This window comes from Heterodontus francisci, chromosome 10 (genome assembly GCF_036365525.1).
Source record: "Heterodontus francisci isolate sHetFra1 chromosome 10, sHetFra1.hap1, whole genome shotgun sequence".
In the NCBI taxonomy this organism is placed as follows: domain Eukaryota; kingdom Metazoa; phylum Chordata; class Chondrichthyes; order Heterodontiformes; family Heterodontidae; genus Heterodontus; species Heterodontus francisci.
Window position 1 is genome coordinate 66267691 of NC_090380.1, and position 23990 is coordinate 66291680.

General features: G+C 42.0%; 1 protein-coding gene across 5 annotated transcripts in view; it reads right to left on the bottom strand.

Annotated features, from left to right (window-relative positions):
* caska (calcium/calmodulin-dependent serine protein kinase a) overlaps positions 1 to 23990 on the bottom strand; it is a 615545-nt gene that overhangs the window by 79394 nt on the left and 512161 nt on the right. For all 5 annotated transcript variants that reach the window (XM_068040666.1, XM_068040667.1, XM_068040665.1 and 2 more), the window contains one exon: positions 15635 to 15715. In XM_068040666.1, coding sequence (XP_067896767.1) covers positions 15635 to 15715 — 81 coding nt within the window. The remainder of the gene's footprint in view (positions 1 to 15634; positions 15716 to 23990) is intronic.

The following is a 23990-nucleotide window of genomic DNA, read 5'->3' on the forward strand; positions in this document are numbered from 1 at the left end:
ATGGAATAGTGTAGGTCAGATGGTTTCACAGGTCGGCGCAACATCGAGGGCCGAAGGGCCTGTACTGCGCTGTAATGTTCTAAAAAAAAAACTCTTTCCGAATCCCCTTTCTCTAGGTTCATCAGAAGATTTAGATGCTACTGCCAGGTACACTGATGATGCGCCCTCGGTCTTATCACATCAAGCATAGAAATCAGCATCCTATGTGACTTAAATAGAGTCTGAAGGGACAACACTGGGGTAATTCACTGTGAGCCCCCTTCCCTCCCAAAAGGGTTTTGTGACACCAGTAATGACATTTTTCAGGCCTGCTAATACTGTGGGAGGAGGGGGTATCTAAAAGGCTAGGGTTTAACTATCTTCTCCATCTTGGACAAACTGAGATCCCAAATAGATAGAGGCCTCAGCTGAATCAGTGATCTCCTAATGTCTGCCCCCCCCCCCCTTCCGCCCATCAGCAGAGGCTGTAGTGCTATGTGAATGAAGCACATTGCTAACTCGCATGATGAAAGCATTTATGCTCCTTGTTCCAACTGCTCACCCTGGCGTTTGAAAGGAAGCTGGGCCAGACTCTCCCAGCTGACAACAACCTGAAACTGGACCCTCTCAGGCCAGAGCCCCTGGAGATTACCGAGCGCCAGCACCTTAAGAGTCACAGCATGCTACCTCCTCCTATGCTGCGGCCACTGGGGATCACCCAGAGCTTGTAAAACAGCACTTATCACATGCACTAGGGGCTTACATCAGCACGGGAAATAGTTTAAAGGGCTGTCTGTAAGCCATTTAAACTACAATGCTATTTGAAACCTTTGTATGCAAAATGTTCCTGAAGTTGGTGATCTCCCAATGTTAGGTGACATGAATAGCAACACTGCTATTTTAGCAGATGCTGTTGATTGTAGGATACTACTTGATTCTTCTTTTTATGTTCAATGGCTGTCTAATATTTCTATGCTGCCCCTTTTAATTCTTACTTCCCTCTGCTCTTTGCTTATTACTTTATAACTACTATTTTCATTTTGAACTTGCTTCGGTGCTTTCTTTTTAATAACTTTGCCTATGCTGCCCATTTTTGTATATCATCAAGTTTGCGATCCTTTCTTAGTTGTTATACCCGCTCTTGATGAAGCTTCACACTGTGGCATGCCATTGCCTAGGCTTTGAATATTGCACGGATTCTTTTCCCCTGATGCTGCTAGCTTGTGACAGAGTCCATTTCCTAGCTTAATCCTGTGATGAAAAGTTTATTAGCCATCGGTGTCCCTCCGCCTCAAGGAATGTATTAGGATTAGTAACTTTAGGTGGTAGGAGCCTTCATTGTGGTCTCCTCTAGAAGGTTACCTATTAATATCAGGCTGACTAGCCTATAGTTGCCTGGTTTATCCCCTTTTCCCTTACTGAGCAGAGGTAATACACCGGCAACCCTCCAGTCCACTGGCACAACTTCCATACACAGTTCTGATGAAAGGTCACAGAACTGAAACGTAAACTCCGCTTCTCTCTCCACACATGCTGCCTGACCGGTTGACTATTTCCAGCACTTTGTTACCAAAAAAAAAAATACTTTGGCCAAATACTTGCTAATTCTTGAAGATATGGAAAGATGTCATTTGTCCCTTTTTTGGTTTGGTGTCCCAAATACACGTAGATGGCCGTCACTTGGATCTTTCTGTAGAGCAATTCGTTCAATTGGCAACGAGGATTTATCAAGCAGGTTTTACCACTGCCTCTGGAGAAATGTGGCAACAGGGGTTTCCAGCAGGCCTTTCAGGACGAATGTAGCATCAATTTCTCTATTTCTTACACTCGCTTCTAAGAGCTTCTCAAAGAGATGGAAAAGCTGAGTTGGGGTGACTGCTCTCCTGACTGGTTTTTAAAACTCCCACTCTGTCCAAAGTGAAACCAAAACAATATCTCGAGTCAAGCCTCCTGACTCTTGTAGCTCTTCTCTGTAAGTCACTTCTCTGTAAGTATCTCCCCCAAGGGTAATTATCTGAAGACAGGTAACTTCCAGTAAGGGTTGTTTACAAACCAAGTCCAAAAGACCTTATGATGGCCACTTTAAAAAAAAAATACAAAGTCCAGCATCTTTGGAATCCTTTTTTCAGTTTTAAAACACAAGTCCTCAAAAGTTAACAAAAAATGGAAGCCCTTTCGTAACACTAGGTATGATTCCAGCCAGTGGAGAATTTTCCCCCCTCGATTCCCATTAACTTCAATTTTACCAGGGCTCCTTGATATCACACTCACTCAAATGCTGCCTTGATGTCAAGGGCAGTCACTCTCACCTAGCCTCTGGAATTCTGTGGCGAATAACTCACCTCCTGACTTCCCAAAGTCTGCCCATCATCATGTGGACATAAGTCCACACATTCACTTGAATGGATGGGTGCAGCTCCAACAACACTCAAGAAGCTCGACACCATCCAGGACAAAGCAGCCCGCTTGATCGGCACCCCATCCACCACCGATGCACAGTGGCAGCAGTGCATACCATCTACAAGATGCACTGCAGCAACTCACCAAGGCTCCTTTGACAGCACTTTCCAAACCCACAGCCTGTTCCACCTAGAAGGACAAGAGCAGCAGACAAGTGGGAACACCATCACCTACAAGTTCCCCTCCAAGTCACACACCATTCTCATTTGGAAATATATCACTGTTCCTTCACTGTCGCTGGATCCAATTCCTGGACCTCCCTCCCTAACAGCACTGTGGGTGTTCCTACACCACATGGCCTGCAGCGGTTCAAGTAGGCAGCTCACCACCACCTTCTCAAGGATAATTAGGGATGGACAACAAATGCTGGTCTTGCCAGCGATGACCACAGCCCATGAAGTCAATAAAGAAAAACACAATTGTGAAAGGAATCAATAGGATAGACACTGAGAGCTTGTTTCCCTGACTGGGGAATCTAGTACACAGGGGCATCGTCTCAGGATAAGGGGCCGATCACTTAGGACTGAGATGGGGAGAAATTTCTTCACTCAAGGAGTTGTGAATCTTTGGAATTCTCTACCCCAGAGGGTTGTAGATGCGCCATCGTTATATTTAAGGCTGAAATACATTTTTTGGTGTCTCAGGGAATCAAGGATCTGGGAATTGAGGCCCAAGATCAGATGTGACCATATTGAATGGTGAAGTAGGCTCGAGGGGCCGTGTAGTCAACTCCTGCTCCTATTTCTTATGTGTGCACAGCAGCACAAAAGAATTTAAAGATACCGCACAAACGAACAGGCTGCACACAATGAAAAAAATTTAGTAAAAGCAAAATACTGCGGATGCTGGAAATCTGAAATAAAAACAAGAAATGCTGGAACCACTCAACAGGTCTGGCAGCATCTGTGGAAAATGAAGCAGAGTTAACGTTTCGGGTCAGTGACCCTTCTTCGGAACTAGAAAAATTTAGAATTGATATTGCTGTCCATAATCATTCTCACATTATAATAAAAACAAATTACTGCAGTTGCTGGAAATCTGTCCAGTTGGCTTATATAAACCCTCCAGCACATAAATTGCAGCCAGCCGGAATATTTGTTTTCAAGGGACTAGACTCAGACCAGAATTCTGCTCCATTCTTTTGCATTGGTGCACCTGAGCAAAATCTGCCTCGCTGATGTAGTTACCACCACAATACCGGTCGCACTGTTCATCATTAAATATTTACTTCTGAAGTGCTACAGTGGCTATCAATTAGTATCTGCAATGCCATTAGCGATTAAGTTATTCAGGTGACAAGTTCATACTCAAAAGTGTTTTCAGATATAGATAAATTGATCGTTTTTAGGTCAAACTTTAATCTTTTACCAGCCAATGCTTACTGTGCTGCAAGAGTCAGCATACCACAAAATTAATTCAACAAATGCTGTTATCACCAAAAATTAATCCATGCATTAAAGTTTTTCCATGAACAATCTTAATCCTGTTCCCTGGCTAAACCTACACTAGCTGTAAGATTTTGAACCACTTCCCTCAGACAAGCTTGTATGAGAAATTTCAGTGTGAATATCAGTGAAGACTGGAATGCAGATCTTCCTGTTGAGGTCTCAGAACTTTATCATATTGTTTTTCTGAGGCATACAGTTATAAAAATATTAACCCAGAGGTTGGATCACACTGCAGATTGGAGCACTAACCCATCATAAGCAGTGGATGCTAACTGCATTTCACAGTTTGACAAGTTTCTGATCTCAGTGACAGTCCTCTGTGGAGAGGGTGATTCCAACAGAGGCCAGGGAGGATAAAAAAAATCAACTAGTGAGTCTCTATCAGACCACTGATCTCTGGCAAGGAAAGCACTAGCAGTGGCTGGCTGCCCTACTCTCTTGATTGCAGAAGGGAAGAGCCCATGGTGGGGGAATAGGAATATTTAAAAATAATGATAATTGCAGTCTTCAACCAAAGCCTTCATTCTTAAATGGGAAGAAAAGTCTAAACAGGGTGCTTTTTATTCAAAGTACTCATTTCATATTTGCAAGAATTTTGATTTACTTTCATAGAACATCAATTTTGTTAGTGGAAAAGAGACTCCAAGTTGGATCTCTTGTTGCTAAGCCCAAAATGGGAGTGTCCCCTTGTATCTCAGTGGCAGTAGGAAACAGTGAGTTCAAACTGGCCTGACAGCTTTTCCCTGGTAAAGACTTTGTGGTTTCCCATGTAGTTTGCGAACACTGGGCAACTCCAGACTAGCTGTTAGGTTTGCTAAAATCAAACCACCACTCTGTACCTACAAAAGCGCTCCAGGATGTTCCTTGACAGTGATGCTATCAGAGTGGTTTAACAAGGGTAAGCAGACCTCCATGCAGGCAAAAAACTGACTTCTTTGGGGAAAGAAAATCAAAATTTAACTCAGAATATTTTTTCTTCTATGAAATGGAAGAGAACTATGAATAAAAAGTAGTTTTGTGACATTCCTTAACCTCTGTGCTGAATTCTTTTTTAAAAAATGAGGCACTCAGTTGTTCATCAGATTGCCCAGTGAGTGTTGTTACTTAAGTAGGAACATAGGAATATAGGAGCAGGAGTAGGCCAGTCAGCCCATTGAACCTGCTATGCCATTCAATTTTTTTTATTCATTCGTGGGATGGGGCGTTGCTGGCTAGGCTAGCATTTATTGCCCATCCCTAATTGCCCTTGAGAAGGTGGGCTGCCTTCTTGAACCACTGCAGTTCTTGGGGTGTAGGTACACCAACAGTACTGTTAGGGAATTCCAGGATTTTGACCCAGCGACAGTGAAAGAAAGGCGATATAGTTCCAAGTCAGGATGGTGTGTGGCTTGGAGGGGAACTTGCAGGTGGTTGTGTTCCCATACATCTGCTGCTGTTGTCCTTCTAGGCGGTAGAGTTTGTGGGTTTGGAAGGTGCTGTTGAAGGAGCGATGGTGAGTTGCTGCAGTGCATCTTGTAGATGGTATACACTGCTGCCACTGTGCATTGGTGGTGGAGGGAGTAAGTGTTGAAGGTGGTGGATGGGGCGCCATTCAAGCAGGCTGCTTTGTCCTGGATGGTGTCGAGCTTCTTGAGTGTTGTTGGAGCTGCACCCATTCAGGCAAGTGGAGAGTATTCCATCACATTCCTGACTTGCGCCTTGCAGATGGTGGACAGGCACTGGGGAGTCAGGAGGTGAGTTACTCGCTGCAGAATTCCCAGCCTCTGACCTGCTCTTGTAGTCACAGTATTGATGTGGCTGGTCCAGTTCAGTTTCTGGTCAATGGTGACCCCCAGGGTGTTGATATGGGGGATTCAGCGATGGTAATGCCATTGAACACCAAGGGGAAATGGTTAGATTCTCTCTTGTTTGAGATTTTCATTGCCTGGCACTTGTGTGGTGCAAATGTTACTTGCCACTTATCAGACCAAGCCTGGATGTTGTCAAGGTCTTCTGCATATGGACATGGGCTGCTTCAGTATCTGAGGAGGTGTGAAGAGTGCTGAACATTGTGCAGTCATCAATGGACATCCTCACTTCTGACCTTATGATCGAGGGAAGGTCATTGATGAAGCAGCTGAAGATGGTTGCGCCTAGGATACTACCCTGAGGAACTCCTGCTGTGATGTCCTTGGACTGAGGTGACTGAGTTAGGTATGCTAGGTATGACTCTAACCAGCAACGTGTTTTCCCCCAGATTCCCACTGACTCCAGTTTTGCTAAGGCTCTTTGATGCCATACAGGGTCAAATGCTGACTTTAATGTCAAGGGCAGACACTCTCACCACACCTCTGGAGTTCAACTCTTTTGCCAATGTTTGAACCAAGGCTGTATTGAGGTCAGGAACTGAGTGACCCTGGTGGAACCGAAACTGAACGTCAGTGAGCAGGTTATTGCTGAGCAAGTGCCACTCGATAGCACTGTCGACGACCCCTTCTCCTCTACACTGGGGAGACCAAGCACAGTTTGGGTGACCACTTTGCGGAACACCTCCACTCAGTCCGTAAGCATGACCCTGAGCTGGCCATTTCTACACCACCTCCCCCTGCTCTCATCTCTGTCCTGGGATTGCTGCAGTGTTCCAGCAAACATCAACACAAGCTCAAGGAACAGCATCTCATTTACTGATTAGGCACGCTATAGCCTGCTGGACTGAACATTGAATTCAATAATTTCAGAGCATGACAGGCCCCCCTTTTTATGTTTAGTTCTTTTTTTCTTTTTTATTTGGTCATTTTATTTTAGGTCTTTTTTATTTGGTTATTTTATTTTAGGTTTTTTAGTATGTTTAGTTTGTTTCTACTGTGCCTACCCACTGTTTCTGTTTAAAAATTTTTTTTTTAATGTTTGTGCTTGGAGTGCTTTGTAGTCTATTCACACCCTCTATGTACTAACGCTTTGTCTCTCAGTACACCATTAACATACCATTTGCCTTTGCTCCATGAACTTCTGGTCAGTTATTCTCTGTGACCTTGTCCTATCAACACCTCTTTTGTTATCTCTTGCCCCACCCCCTGCAATACTTGCTTAAAATCTTTTACATTTCTAATATTTGTCAGTTTTAAAGAAGGGTCACTGACCTGAAACGTTAACTCTGCTTCTCTCTCCACAGATGCTGCCAGACCTGCTGAGTATTTCCAGCATTTCTTGTTTTTATTCCTTCCATCACTTTGCTGATGATCGGGAGTAGACTGAAAGGGCGGTAAGTGACTCGGTTCGATTTGTCCTGCTTTGTGTGGACAGGACATACCTGAGCAATTTTCCACATTGCTGGGTAGATGCCAGTGTTGTAGCTGTACTGCAACAGCTTGGCTACGGGCGCCATTAGTTCTGGAGCACAAGTTTTCAGTATTATTTCCAGAATGTTGTCAGGGCCCATAGCCTCTGCAGTACCCAGTGCCTTCAGCAGTTTCTCGATATCACGTGAAGTGAATCGGATTGACTGAAAACTGGCATCTGAGATGCTGGGGCTCAGAACGAGGCCTGATCAACTACCTCAACACCACTTTCCCACGCTATCCCCATATCCCTTGATGTCATTAGTATCCAGATATATATATCAATTTCTGTCTTGAACAATGCTTGAGCTTCCAAAACCCTCTGCGGTCGAGAATTCCAAAGATGTACCACCCTCTGAGTGAAGAAATTCCTCCTCAACTCAGTCTTAAATGACTTATCCCTTTCTGAGACTATGTCCCCTGATTCTAGACTCACCAGCCAGGGGAAACATCCTATCTACATCTACCCTGTCATGCCCTGTAAGAATTTTGTAAGTTTCAATGAGATCACCTCTCATTCTTCGAAACTCTGGAGAACACAGGCCCAGTTTCCTCGATCTTTCCGCATAAGACAAGCCCACCATCCCAGTGATTAGTCTGGTGAACCGCTGTTGCACTCCCTCTATGGCAAGTATATCCTTCCTTAGATAAGGAGACCAAAACTGTACACAATACTCCAGGTGAGGTTTCACCAAGGCTTTATACAACAACTGCAAGACTTCTTTACTCCTGTACTCAAAACCCCTTGCGACGAAGGCCAACATACCATTTGCCTACCTAATTGCTTGCTACACCTGCATGCTAGCTTTCAATCACTCATGAACAAGGACATCCAAGTCCCTTTGGACATCAGCATTTCCCTACCTCTCACTATTTAAGAAATACCCTATCTACCGAAGTGGATAATTTGACACTTATTCACATTATATTCCACCTGCACATTCTCTTAGCCTGTCCAGGTCCCCTTGAAGCCTCTTTGCATCTTCCTGACAACTTAGATTCACACCTAGTTTTGTGTCATCAGCAAATTTGGAAATATTACATTTGATCCTCACATCCAAATCATTGATATAGATTGTGAACAGCTGTGACCCCAGTACTGATCCTTGCGGTACTCCACTAGTAACAGCCTGCCATCCTGAGAATTATCCACTTATTCCTACTCTCTGTTTTCTGTCTGTTAACCAATTCTCAATCCATACCAGTATATTACTCCCAGTCCCATGTGCTCTAATTTTGTTTACTATCCTCCTGTGTGGGACCTTATCAAAGCCTTCTGAAAATCCAAATATACCACATCCACTGGTTCTCCTTTATTTATGCTACAAGCAACATCCTCAAAAAAAGGGTTTGTCAAACATGATTTCCCTTTCATAAATCCATGCTGACGCTGCCCAATCATATTATTTTCTAAGTGTCTACTTATCACATCCTTGAGAATAGATTCTTATATTTTCCCTACTACTGACGTCAAACTAATAGGACTGTAGTTCTCCGTTTTCTCTCTCCCTCCTTTCCTAAATAGTAAGGTTATATTTGCTACTTTTCAGTCTGTAAAAACCTTTCCAGAATCTATAGAATTTTGAAAGATAACCACCAAATCGTCCATTATCTCTATAGCCACCTCCTTCAATACTCTGGGATGTAGCTCATCTGGTCCAGGGGGTGTATCAACCTTCAATCCAGTTAATCTTTTGACCACTATCTCTTTAATAATACTAATTTCTTTCAGTTCCTAATTTTCACAAGTCCCTAGGTTCCCCAGTATTTCTGGGAGATTTTCTGTATCTTCCTCCGTGACGACAGACACAAAGTAATTGTTTAGTTTCTCTCCTGTCTCTGTTTGTAATGGACCCACATTTGTCCTTGCTGAGTTTTCCTTTTCACATATATCATGAAACTGTTTTCTTTCCTCCTTGGATTAAAAATAGTGTGTGCCTTTAAGACTGTTTGAAAAAAGTGTGCCTTTAAGACTGAGCACAAGATGCCAGCTGCACCTGTCCCTAGGCCAGTTGGATAGAAAGGTCACATGGTATAATGTTTCGATTTGACTGCGTGTAAAAGTAGCAAAAAATGGCTGAAACCAGTTTTGAGAGACTCTCCAAAGAGGCGTGCTACTGAAGAGCTGTCTATTCCCCCTCAGCAGCAATTATTATAAATTCAATTATATGAGATGCAGAAGGATCTGAGCGTCCTAGTGCATGAATCGCAAAAGGTTATGCAGGTACAGCACGTAATTAGGAAAGCTAATAGAATGTTATTGTTTATCGCAAGGGGAACTGAATACAAAAGTAGGGAGGTTATGCTTCAGCTACACAGGGCATTGGTGAGACCACATCTGGAGTACTGTGTACAGTATTGGTCTCCTTATTTAAGGAAGGATGTAAATGCGCTGGAAGCAGTTCAGAGAAGGTTTACTAGACTAATACCTGGAATGGGCGAGCTGTCTTATGAAGAAAGATTGGACAGGCTAAGCTTGTATCTGCTGGAACTTAGAAGTTGATTGAAACATATAAGATCCTGAGGAGTCTTAACAGGGTGGATGTGAAAAGATGTTTCCCCTTGTGGGACAATCTAGAACTAGGGGGTCACTGTTTAAAAATAAGGGGTCGCCCATTTAAGACAGAGATGAGGAGAAATTTTTTTCTTTCAGAGGGTCACGAGTCTTTGGAACACTCTGCCTCAAAAGTGGAAGGACAGTCTGAATATTTTTAAGGCAGAGGTAGATAGATTCTTGATAAGCAAGGGGGTGAAAGCTTATCGGGGGTAGGTGGGAATGTGGAGTAATCAGTTCAGCCATGAACTTACTGAATGGTGGAGCAGGCCTGAGGGGCCGAGTGGCCTACTCCTCCTCCTAATTCATATGTTCATGAATTCTACAAGGAGCCACAGGCCAAGTTGATTGCTGGAGAGAAAATTTTTTTTAATTTTTTTATTTTTTTGAAGAGCCCATTCGCATTGCTGAAGGTAGCAAAACTCGTTTTCTTTACTTCCAAGCCAGGAAGTATTTGCTTCAAGATTGAATCTCTCTTGATTTGATTGAATTTTCTGGAATTTGCCAATCGTCTTGATGCCTGCTACAGCTGAAGCGTTTTGAATGCCTATCTACTGAAGGACTGTTTCATCAAATCCGTGTGAAGACTTCGAGACACATTTGATTATTTTCACGAGGATACCTCACTCATCGGGAATGTAACCCACTATGACTTATTTATTTATTCTTAAGTAACAGCTAATTTTTAAAAACACCACTTTTGAAACCAGTTAACCATGATTTTTGAGTGAGAGAGAGAATGGGGAAGTTGGATTAAAATAAGTTATAAGGTCTCTAGCCATAGGTTTATCTTAACAGTGTTTAAGATTTAGTTTTTTAATAAATAGTTAATTTGTTGTTGTCTGAAGATACCTGGTTTGGTCTGTTTTGTTCTGGGGGTTACCAGAGTGTTTAATTTGGCTGTTTTCAAGTTAGATGGAAAAACTTTAATAATATGCTGCGACCTGTGGAGTGATGGGACTGAATTGACAGTGCATTGCTCCCGCCTCAGTCGTAACACATACCTAAAGAAGCTTTTGCAGTCTGCCTTTATGCTTTTCGCTAGCTTGCGTTCACATTTTCTTTTCCTTTTCTTTATCAGTTCCTTGGTCATCCTTTGCTGGTTTCTAAATTGCTCCCAATCCTCCAGCTTACCACTTTTTCTGGCAACCATATAAGACACTTCTTTTGATCTAACACAATCTTTAACTTCTTTTGTTAGCCACAGTTGATTCCTCTTTCCTGTTGGGCTTTTGTGTCTTTGATGAATGTATATTTGTTGTAAACCATGCAATACTTGTTTAAATACTAGCCATTGCTGTCAACCATCAAATCTTTTAGTGTATTTTCCCAATCCACCATAGCCAACTTGCCCCTCATACCTTCATAGTTTCCTTTGTTCAGATTCAAGATCCTAGTTTCAGAATGAATTATATCACTTTCAACCTTAATGCAAAATTCTATCATATTATGGTCACTATTTCCCAAAGGCTCCTTTACAGCAAGGTTATTTATTAGCCCTTTCTCATTACATAGTACTAAATCTACAATAGCTTGATCCCTAGTTGGTTCTTCAATGTACTGCTTCAGAAACCCATCCTCCACAGCATTAATGCTGATTAGGTTTACCCAGTTAATAAATCTGGAATTGAAAGGTAGTCTCAGTAATGGTGACCATGAAACCAATGTTGATTGCCGTAAAAACCCATATGGTTCACGAATGTCCTTTAGGGAAAGAAATCTGCCATCCTTACCTCGTCTGGCTTACATATGACTCCAGACCCACAGCAATGTGGCTGATTCTTAATTGCCTCCTGAAATGGCCTAACAAGCCACTCAGTTGTGAAGGGCAACTAGGGATGGGCAACAAATGCTGGTCTTGCCAGCAATGCCCACATCTCAATATGTAAATTGAAGTCACCCATTATTACTGTATTACCCATGTTACATGCACCTCTAATTTCCTGCTTTATACCGTGTCCAACATTATCACTACTGTTTGGTGGCCTATAAACAACTCCCACCAATATTTGCTGCGCCTTGCTGTTTCTTAGCTCCATCCAAATTGATTCTACATCTTGATCCTTTGATGTACGATTCTCTCTCACTAATGTACTGATCTCGTCCTTTATTAAGAGTGCTACTCCACCTCCTTTTCCTTTTTGGCTATCCTTCCTAAATGACAGATATCCTTGAATGTTCAGTTCCCAGTCTTGGTCTGTAACATTTCTCTGTAATGGCAGTTAAATCATATCCATTTACCTCTATTTGTGCCTTCAAAGAGTGATCATAGCATGCTAGAATTTCAAATTCAGTTTGAAGCTGAGAAACTGGAGTCCCACATGAGCATTCTGGAGTTAAACAACTGTAATTACATAGGCATGAGGACAGATTTGGCCCTACTGGACTGGACAGGAAGACTAAAAGTTAGGACAGTTGATGAGTAGTGGCAGATGTTTAAGGAGATATTCAATTCCTCCCAACTAAAATATATTCCAGAGAGGAAGAAAGATTGTAAGAGGGGGAAAAAACATCCATGGCTAAGCAAGGATGTTAAGGATAACATAAACACAAAAACTAAGGCATACCATATTGCAAAGGCCAGTGGCAGGCTGGAAGATTGGGAAACTTTTAAAGATCAACAAAGGGTTACTAAAAAAGTAATAAAAAGAGCAAAGGTAAATTATGAAAGAAAACTAGTGCAAAATTAAAAACGGATAGCAAAATCTTCTGTAAGTACATAAAAGGGAAGAGAGTAGCTAAAATGAATGTTCGTCCCTTGGAAGATGAGACTGGGGAGTTAATAGAGGGGAAGACAGAAATGGCAGAGACACTAAATCAGTATTTTGCCTCAGTTTTCACAGTGGAGGACACTAGTACCATCCCAATAGTAACAGGTAATGCAGAGGTTATAGAAAGGAAGGAACTTGGAACAATCATCATCACTAGGGAAAAAGTACTGAGCAAACTATTGGGATTGAAGGCAGACAAGTCCACAGGGCCTGATGGCCTACATCCTAGGGTCTTAAAGGAAGTGGCAGCAGAGATAGTGGATCCATTGGTTATAATATTCCAAAATTCCCTGGATGAGGGAAAGGTTCCAGTGGATTGGAAAAATGCTAATATAATGCCGTTATTCAAAAAAGGAGGCAGAAATTAGGAAACTATAGACCGTTTAGTTTAACATCTGTCACTGGGAAATTGTTAGAATCCATTATTAAGTAAGTAATAACAGGACATTTAGGAAGTCAAAATGCAATCCATCAGGGACAGCATGGTTTTATGAAGGGTAAATCGTGTTTGACTAATTTGCTAGAGTTCTTCGAAGATGTAACAAGTAAAGTGAATAACAGGGATCCTGTAGATGTAGTATATCTGGACTTCCAGAAAGCATTTGATAAGGTGCCGCACAAAAGGTACACATGGTAAGATCACATGGGGTTAGGGGCAATTTATTAGCTTGGATAGAGGATTGGCTAACCAACAGAAAACAGAGAGTCAGGATAAATGGCTCCTTTTCTGGTTGGCAACTAGTGGGGTGCCACAGGGTTCGGTCCTCGGGCCCCAAATATTTACCATCTATATTAACGACTTGGATGCAGGGATAGAAGGTACTATAGCCAAATTTGCAGATGTCACTAAAATAGGTGGGACAGTAAGTTGCAATAAAGAAATAAGAAATTTACAAATGGACATGGATAGGTTAGGTGAATGGGCCAAAATTTGGAACATGGAGTTTAACGTGGATAAGTGTGAGGTTATCCATTTTGGTCGGAAGAATAGAAAGGCAAATGACCTAAATGGAGAGAAACTTCAGAGTGCTTCAGTGCAGAGGGATCTGGGTGTCCTCGTGCATGAATCACAGAAAACTAGTATGCAGGTGCAGCAGGTAATAAGGAAGGCAAATGGAATTTTGGCATTTATTGCTAAAGGAATAGAGTATAAAAGTAGGGAAGTGTTGCTGCAACTGTACAAGGCATTAGTGAGACCGCACCTGGAGTATTGCATACAGTTTTGGTCCCCTTACTTGAGGAGGGAGGTAGTTGCAATGGAGGCAGTTCAGAGGAGGTTCACTAGATTGATTCCAGAGATGAGGGATTTGGCTTATGAAGAGAGATTGAGCAGTTTAGGCCTTTACTCTCGAGAGTTTAGAAGAATGAGAGGAGATCTAATTGAGGTATATAAGATGATTAAGGGGATTGACAAAGTAGATGCAAAGAGGATGTTTCCTCTGGTGGGGCAATCTAGAACAAGAGGTCATAGTTTTAGGATAAGGGGTAGCAGATTTAAAACAGAGATGAGGAGAAATTACTTCTCTCAAAGGGTCGTGAGTCTGTGGAATTCACTACCCAAGAGTGCAGTGGATGCTGGGACATTGAGTAAATTTAAGGAGGAGATAGACAGATTTTTAATTAGTAATGGGTCGAAGGGTTATGGAGAACGGGCAGGAAAGTGGAGTTGAGGCCGAGATGAGATCAGCCATGATCGTATTGAATGGCGGAGCAGGCTCGAGGGGCTGAATTGCCTACTCCTGCTCCTAGTTCTTACATTCTTAAGTAAATCAACTACCTTGTTGCGAATGCTGCATGCATTCAGATAGAGTGCCCTTAACTTTGTCTTTTTAACATTATTCCGCATTCTGATCCGATTTGATGCTTGCCTTTGCTTTGTCTGTCTTCTAATTTCACGTACTACTTTTCTACTTCCTGTTACCAGTTTTGCTTCCCTCCAATCTTCCCTTCCTACCTTCTCCTCTCTCTCTAAATTATCATATCTTCCCTCACTGATCCCTTGCCCCGACTATTTGGTTTAAAGCCCTCTCTACCGCCCTCGTTATATGACTCGCCACTACACTGGTCCCAGCACGGTTCAGGTGAAGACCGTCCTAACGGTACACCTCCCACCTTCCCCAGTATCCCATTAATCGAAACTCATTTCTCCCACACCTCTATTTCTTCCTAGAGGCTCCTCTATTTCTTCCTCCTGGATCCCCTTACCCGCCTTCCTAGCCCTGACCACTGACCAAATCAGAAGACGCTATCCTATGGGGTATGACTGCCTTCGGGAACAAAGTGTCCAGGTAACTTTCCCCCTCCCTGATGCATTGCAATGTCTGTAGCTCGGCCTCCAGCTCATCCACTCTGATCCAAAGCTCCTCGAGCTGCAGACACTGACTATAGATGTGGTTATAAAAGTAAAATTACTGCAGATGCTGGAAATCTGAAATAAAAACAGAAAGTGCTGGAAATACTCAGCAGGTCAGGCAGCATTTGTGGAGAGAGAAGAAGAGTATAGATGTGGTTGCCGTGGATCACCCCACCAGCTTCCACATGCTACAGCTGCAACACATCACCTTCCCTGCCATCTTTATTGTGTTTTAATTAACTAATTGATTAATTATTTAATTAAATTATTCAATTTAATTAAATTATTCAATTATTTTTACACTTTTTAAATTAATGCCTCTACTGACTCATCTTACTAATTTAAACCTTAGCAATACTAATAATCTTACCACTTATAAGGTTGTTACGAGAGTTATTTTTAAAAGAAAATTTAATGCTTTTCTCATTTTTCAGCTATTTACACACAAACCCTAATGGCAGTTACTCATCAACCAATCAACTTATGGCGTTCCTGTGAAGTCACTGTTAGATCTTTTTTCCACTCTCTCTTCAAACCTAGCATGCGGCGACTTCCAGCCACAGCCTGCCTCTCCGCTCTCCCAGGTAAGTGGAGGCCCTGAGCCTCAGGCTGAATTTATATTCGCCCTCTCCGGTGCGTTTCCTCACAGGTACGCTGCCTCTTTTCTCTCCCAGGTAGTTAATTGATTTAGATATTCACTGACAATCTTATCTCTTTATTTTGAATTGTGATAACCAGAATAGTGCACTTACCATAAAATGAGGCCGTGTTAGGATACACTTCAATTCCTTTGCATCATTATTTTCTGGATAGCATGAAATCTCTTCCAACACCTGCAAGATGTAACAAATTCTTAGCAAGCCTCTGTAAGTACTAAACTTGCAAATTTAAGCTATGCCACTATCTGAAGTTGAAAATTCGTTTAGGGGAATGGAAGGGTCAAGGATATTTTCTTAGTTTTGTTTGAAGCTATCTTACAGTGAGTGAATCTTATCTGACCTAACTGGATTTTCCTCCAAGACACTGCTGTAAATCAGGTGTAAACTCTGCAGGGCAATAAGGCAGTGACACCCACTGCTACCTCCCCCACCCTGACTTTGATTTTCTTCCCTCTACCCCTGCTGCTGCCCTTTCTCTGCTCACTACATTCCAATATTGGTGGTGCACCCAGGTTTGTGGTGTATTTTCCTGCTGTGCATCTGTTACTGCTCTCTGTGACAATAGCCCCAATGTGCTCAAATGAAGGAACAAGGCCTAAGTAAAGGTTTCCTATCTCTCCGTTTCAGCTCATTGGACTCATTTTCATCAGACCTAAAATTAATTTTTAATTCGTCATTCCTGCCCTTTTAATTCCTTAGACAACTATTCTGGTGCTGTAACCAAAGTCCCATTGTAGCACTGCCAGGATATCCATCATTCACAATGGCAGGGATTTACAGAAGTAAATCATGGCTGAAAGTTGATATCTGATGCACCATTTACCTATGGGATGGCAAAACACATCAAAGGAGATGATTTACTGTCCCTGTGATGAGGAGGCGTTTACATTTTCTGGTCAACAAAGCAATTTTTCATCAGCAAAGATAATTAAATATGCTCCCCATTTCATTGACGTTTCAGTAGCCAGATAGTAACCTGCAAATCAGGAATATAAAACAGCCAGGTATACATAACTATGCTGCTTCTTTAATAAAAACAGAAAGTGCTGGAAATACTCAGCAGGTATGGCAGCATCTGTGGAGAGAGAAACCCTGTTTTTCTCTCCACAGATGCTGCCAGACCTGCCGATTACTTCTAGCACTTTGTTTTTATTTCATATTTCCAGTATCCGCAGTATTTTGCTTTTATTTTACGTGCTGTTTCTTTGTTGTTTTAGTGGAATTTGTATAAACAAGATGGATTCCACAGTTTAGGTTAAGTATTGCTGATTTGTTTTTGGCTGTGCAATACAAGTAGATTGTGAGAGCGCATTCCTTCAAAATTTATTCTGTGCTTATATGGGTCATAGTGGAGCATGAGCAAGCAGCAAGAGCTAAAAATGTAAACAGGTTTTCTGGGATAACGGAGTTGACTTTACATTATTTATACTACTACACTACTGTTGGAATCCATAGTTTTTTTTTTAAATTGCCCCCCACCCTACTGAATAAGAATTGCTTTCATCAATAACAAAAGTTTAGTTTTAAGTAGAAGAGGTGTTGCAGTAGTGGCATGAAAGATTTTCTTCTTGCACTTGTTAGGTAAACAAACTAACAGGTTTGATACGGGCTAAAGGGTAAGAAAAATCTATTAAGAATATTTTTGTCAAAGTTGTCCCTTGTTTTATGTAGAAAAATTATGTACTCATTAGAATTCTGTTTCACTAATTTGTTAATTTTCCAACCCAAATAGGGGGCTTCAGTTGAAATTAGGCTTTTCAGTTTCGACTGCATAGCACCAAGTTGTTATTCCTTGCTGACCGTCAGGGTTCACACATCAGGCAGGTTTTATTTATGCTATTTTCTTCAAATATTTAGAGTAGCAAGGCGTCAATGAAGCTTTTACAGGGTCACGGTTTTGTCTAAAACGTTTTCCTAACCTTGCTGCTCTTCAATTTATTTTGTATACTAGATATAGGTTTTATAATATTGTGACTTACAGAAAAGAAAAATAGATTTGGTTCTCTGTCTGGGTGTAGGCTGGTACTGCCCTTCAATACTTTGCCCTAATGAGTGTTCTGCAGGTGCATATGTGGAATCGAGCTTAGGCAGGCAATTCAATTGCTTTGGACATTAAAGCCAAACCAAATCGTGTTTGCAAACTATTACACATGTACACTTCCAGTGCTACAGGCTCTGGATGACTTTTTCCCCCCTCCCTAAGCTAAGGCACTGAGACCAATTGTACTGATCCCGTCACAGTCCTGTCTGAAATCAGCCTCCTGTCAGTCACTAATAATTTTTTTTTTACTATGTTTAAGAAATGTAGTATACTATATTTATGAACATACTTACAAACTATCTACTTTGTTTTATTTCTTCATCCATTTTTAAGGGGCAATATTTCTGGACTTATAATTAAGGTTGTCAATTCTGGTTGGAGGTAACCCTGGAGGATTGATCATTTGATCATGACATCTGATCATGTGATGCTTACCCACAGTTTGCAAATCTTATTGCATTTTCCTTATAAGTTTGGATCCCCTGTAGTTGAGTATCTATTTAGAAAAGATAGAGATGGGAAAAAGGGGAGATGAAATAGCTGCACTTATTAGGGATAACATAATGGCAGTAGAAAAGAAGGACACAGCTATCAGCAAAACAAAAATAGAATCCTTATGGATAGAGATAAAAGACAATACAGATCAATCACACTAATAGGTGTAGTATACAAACCACCTAATAGTGGAAAGGAGGTGGAGGAAGAAACATGCAGACAAATGATGTAATTGAGTAAAAAACATAGAATAATCATGGGGATTTCAACTACCCCGATATTAATTTGACAGAAGAGGTCAGTAAAGGGGATAAGGGAATGGAGTTCCTACACTGTGTACAGGACTCCTTTCTAATCCAATATGTAAAGGCCCAACAAAGGAAAATTTGCTATTGGATCTAGTAATGGGGAATGAACTAGAGCAGATAACAGAAGAGTAGGGGATCAGGTAGGCAATAGTGACCACAATATAACACACTTTCAGAGGATAATAAAGACAAAAACAGGTTGATAGATTAGAGAAAAGATGATTTTGAGGGGCTGAGATTAGAACTTGGGAAAGTAAAATGGGCAACAATAATGGCAAACAATGATGTAGAACAACAATAGGAAACATTTAAAATGATGTTCAACAGAGTGCAGGAAAAATATATTCCACTAAAAGGAAAGAACAAACTAAACACTAGTGAAACTCCATGGATCAATAAAGACATATGGGAACAATTGAGGGTAAGGAAAGATGCAAACATTAAGTACATAGACAGCAGAGGAGTGCATGATAAGGGAGAATACGAAGAGTTTAGGAGAGAAGTGAAAAAAAACAATTAGAAAGGCAAAGAGGTACAATTAAATGATCAAGGAACGTAAAACAAAATAGAAGAATATTTTACAGGCACCTTAATAAAAAGGGAAGGCTGGAATGGGAATAGGGCCATTAAGGGATAGATAGGATAATACCACAGGTAACGATAGAGAAATGGCAGAAATATTAAATAGTTGTTTCGGTTTGGTATTTACCAGGGAGATAGAACAGTTGGACATAAAACTGGGTGATGAGTATGAGATAAAAAATTTTTTTTAAAAGGAGTGTATAAAATAAACTAATCAAACTCAAAGCATATAAAACCTCTGGTCTGGATGGATTACATCCACACATTTTAAAAGAATCTAGGGAAGAGATAGCAGAGGCATTACTGCACATATTTAATAATTTGTTTGAAAAAGTTGTACTGCCAGAAGACTGGTAGATAGCTAATGTAATACCTATATCTAAGAAGGGGAATTAAAACACGCCCAGAGATTTATAGACCAGTCACTTTAACGTCAGTGGTAGGAAAAATAATGGAATCTCTACCAAAGGAGAGAATAGAAGAACATCAAGAAACAAAAAATACAATAATGAATAGTCAGTATGGACTTCAAAAGGGAAAACCTTACTTGTCTAGCCTTATTGAATTATTTGAGAAAGTAAGAGAGAGTAGACAATGGTAGTGCAGTAGATGTAATTTCTCTGGATTTTCAAAAGGACTTCAATAAGGTGCCCCATAATAATGAATAAGGTCAGAGAATGTGGAGTTAGGGGACAAATGGAAAATGGATTGCTAGCTGGCTTCAAGATACAAAGCAGAGAATGGGAGTAAAGGGTAGTTACTCAGAATGGAGGAGGGTGGGTAGTGGTGTTCCACAAGGATCGGTGTGGGACCACTGATGCTCAAATTTACATTAACAATTTGGACTTTGCAATGAAAAACACAATTTCTAAATTTGCGGATGACACCAAATTGTTGTGGGGTGGGGGGGAACAGTCAATACTGAGCAGGACTGCAACAGGATACGGGAGGAACTGAATAAACTTGCAGAATTGGCAAATGAAATTCAACACAGATAAATGTGAGGTAGTATATTTTGGTCAGAAGAACAGAAAAGTCATTTATTACTTAGAAGGTGCAGGTGGGTAGAGGAATAAAGGGATCTCGAATGCAAATACAATCACTAAAAGTTGCACCACAGGTTAGCAAAACCATAAAAAAACGCAAATCAAGCACTAGGTTTTATTTCTAGAGGCACAGAGTTGGAAAGTAGGGAAGTTAATCTAAACCTGCATTGAGCCTTGGTTACACACACTTATCAAGTACTGCAGAGTTCTGGTTGCCATATTATAAAAAAGATATAGGCCGGGATTTTTGTCTTGGCGACTAGGGTCTCGACCACTGGCAAAAGTGCCAGTGAGAGCTGCTCCACGTTGCTTCCTCTGGGGAAGGCCCGCTGGATCAAGTGCCATTTAGGCACTTAAGTGGACAACAGTGGGCCTTCCCTGGGATCAACGACCCTGGCGGTGGAAGTCCCGCCTGCTGAGAGTTGTTGGCCAGTCAGAGGCCAGCAGCTCTTTAACTGAGCAGCGCCACTGCAGAGGTGGTGGCTGCTGCCAGTAGAGCACTCGCCTGAGGCCCTGGAACCAGGCCACAGGTAAGTCAGGGCACAAGGGTTTCGTGGTGTAGGGAAGGGTCGGCAGCAAGAGCAGGGGGTGGCTCGCAGCAGGTCCCCCTCCCCGATGTTGGGCCTCTCGTTCAGGCACTGTGCCTTTTAATGAGGGACCCCCCCCACCCCCAGAGCCGGCAAGCAACTCGCACAGGTTTGCTTGGTGTGCTTCCCATGTGACGACAGGCCTGCACACCGCTTGGTTACTTCCAGCAATGGTGCGATGAGGCCCTTAATTGGGCATTAATTGCCCATTTAATGGCCTCAATTGGCTTAATTTGGGTTGGAGGCAGGAAAGTGGTGGGTCTCCTCCCCCCCAGCCACTATCCCACCCAATTACATGTCTCCTTGTCTCCAAACCCAATGCGGGGGAGAGCCTAAAACTCCCCCCACCCCCATAGAGTGGGTGCAGAGATTTAAGAGGATGATACCAGAAATGTGAGGGTATGCATATCAGGAAAGGATGAACAGGCTGGGTCTCTTCTGTCTTGAAAAAAGGCAGAGGATGTCCTAATGGAGGTCTTTAAAATTATGAAAGGTTTTGATAAAGTGGATAGAGAGAGAATGTTTCTACTTGTGGGGAAGAGCATAACTAGAAGCCATTAATATCAGACAGTCACCAAGAAATTCAATAGGGAATTCTGAAGAAACTTCATTACCCAAAGAGAGGTGAGAATGTGGAACTCACTGCCACTGGGAGTGGTTGAAGTGAATAGTATAGATGCATTTAAGGGGAGGCTACACAAGCATATGAGGGAGAAGGGAATAGAGGGTTACGCTGATAGATTTAGGTACAGAAAGACAGGAAGAGGCTCGAGTGGAGCATAAACACTGGCATGGACTGATTGGGTCAAATGGTCTGTTTCAGTGCCAGATATCCTACGTAATCTATGCACATGTTTTCCCGCCAACAGCTGTTGTGCAAGACGTTGAGAGCAAGAAAGCCACCAGTGAGCATGTTCTCATGGATGTCCCATTTTGAGCTGCTAGATCTGTTCTTAATTATCCCACTTAGCACAGTGGTAGTTCCAAATGCCACAATTGCATGTCCTCGGTGTGAAGACAGGTCTGCAATGGACAGATGCATCTGCAAAACGTAAATTCAAGGTCAAGCACATTATTCCCTTGTGTTGGTTTACCAGCTATCTTCTTCAAGACTCGGCCAGCTAAGTCAGTGCTGGTAATACTGAGCCATTCAGTGAAGGACAGTGAAGGTCCAATCCGGCTTACGTTCTGTGCCTTTGCTGCTCTAGTGTTTCCTTTAAGTGTTGTTCAACATGGAGAAGTGTAAACTAAATGGTACAAGTTTAAAGGGGGTGCAGAAATACAGACACCTAGGAGTTGACACAGATAAATCTTTGAAGGTGGCAGGACAAATTGATAAGATTATTAGAAAAGACCCTGGGCTTTACAAACAGAGGAATAGAATACAAAAGCAAGAAAATTAAGCTAACTTTTATAAAACACTAGATAGGCCTCAGATAGAGTACTGTGTTCCATTCTGGGCACTAGACTTTAGGAAGAATGTCAAGAACTCAGAGGGTGCAGAAAAGACTTAAGAGACACAATCAACAGAGAGCACGGGGAAACAGAAAGCAGGCCAGGGTGAGTATACCGGTCAGCTTTTAATTTAATCTATGTTAATCAAATATAAAATAAGACTTGATCAATTCATTAGTATAAAAACTAAAAACTAAGGCGGATTTTATAATTTACCATACATATATGAGCGAGAGAGAGAGGGACCAGCAGGGAGGGTATAGGTTCAAATTAGGAGCTGGGTAGTTAAAAATTTTTCAATCGTGGCAGTGTAACAGTAAGTGTTATAATAAGAGTATACACACAGAGCAAGACTAGAAGTATTAATTCCAATTGATTGTTTAAACAGGTACTTTTAATTTAATTTAAATCAAACATCCAAATATTTAACATCCAAATTAATTAATTAAATAGAATAGAGATGGCTGGGCAGGCGATGTGTTGCAGCTGTCGTATGTGGGAGCTGATGGACGCCGGTGCGATCCACGATGGCCACATCTGCAGCAAGTGTTGGTTACTTGAGGACCTTCGCCTCAGAGTTGATGAGCTGGAGTCCGAGCTGCAGACAGTGCGACACATCAGGGCGGGGAAAGTTACCTGGACGCTGACAGGAGAGAGTCACATCCCTTAGATTAATTACGTCAAATTTGGACAGTGGTCAGGGACAGGAGGGTGTGACTGCGAGTGAGGCAGGTATGGGGATCCAGAATTTAGCTTTGGAGGAGCCTCAGCCTGTGCCCTTATACAATTGGTACGAGGTTCTTGCTCCCGGTGTTGACAAGGGCACCGACTGCAGGGAGGATGAGCGAACTGAACGTGGTTCAGAGTGCCATTTAAGTGGGGGAGAAAAAGAGAAATGTAGTAGTAATAGGGCATAGCATAGTTAGGGGAATAGATACTGTGCTTTGCAGCAAAGACAGGGAATCCCAAAGGCTGTGTTGCCTACCTGGTACCAAGGTTAAGGACATCTCTTCTGGGCTGGAGAAGAACTTGGAGTGGGAGGGGAAGGATTCAGATCTCATGGTCCACGTAGGTACCAATGACATAGGTAGGACTAGGAAACAGGTTCTGCTGAGGGACTATGAGCAGCTTGGGGCTAAATTAAAAAGCAGAACCTCAAAGGTAATAATCTCCGGATTACTACCTGAGCCACGTGCAAATTGGCGTAGGGTAAGTAAGATTAGAGAGGTAAACGCGCGGCTCAAAGATTGGTGTGGGAGAAATGGGTTCCAATTCATGGGGCACTGGCACCAGTACTGGGAAAGGAGAGAGCTGTTCTGTTGGGACGGGCTTCATTTGAACCATGCTGGGACCAATGTCCTGGCAAATCATATAACTAGGGTTGTAGATAGGACTTTAAACTAATTAGTGGGGGGTGGGGGAAGGGGAGGGTTCAATTGAAGGGAAGTTTAAAAAATCAAAAAGAAATGAGAGAGCAGAGGGGCAGGGTAGTGAAGTTGCGAATGAGCAAAGTGTGACAGGAAGGGGCAGAAAATATAAGCAGAAGAGTGCAACAGAAATTAGAACCAGAATGAATAATAATGGTCAAAGCTTAAGGCTTTTTATCTGAATGCACGCAGTATTTGTAACAAGATAGATGAGTTGACGGCACAAATAGAAATAAATGAATATGACTTGATAGCTATTACAGAGACGTGGTTGCAGGGTGACCAAGACTGGGAACTCAATATTCAAGAGTATTCAACATTCTGGAAAAATAGGCAAAAAGGAAAAGGAGGTGGGATAGCTTTGTTAATAAAGGAAGGCATCAGTGCAGTGGTGAGTAGTGATATAGGTGCAATAGATCGTGATGTTGAATCAATTTGGGTGGAAATAAGGAATAGCAAGGGGAAGAAGTCACGGCTGGGAGTCTATAGGCCTCCGAAGAGTTGCCTC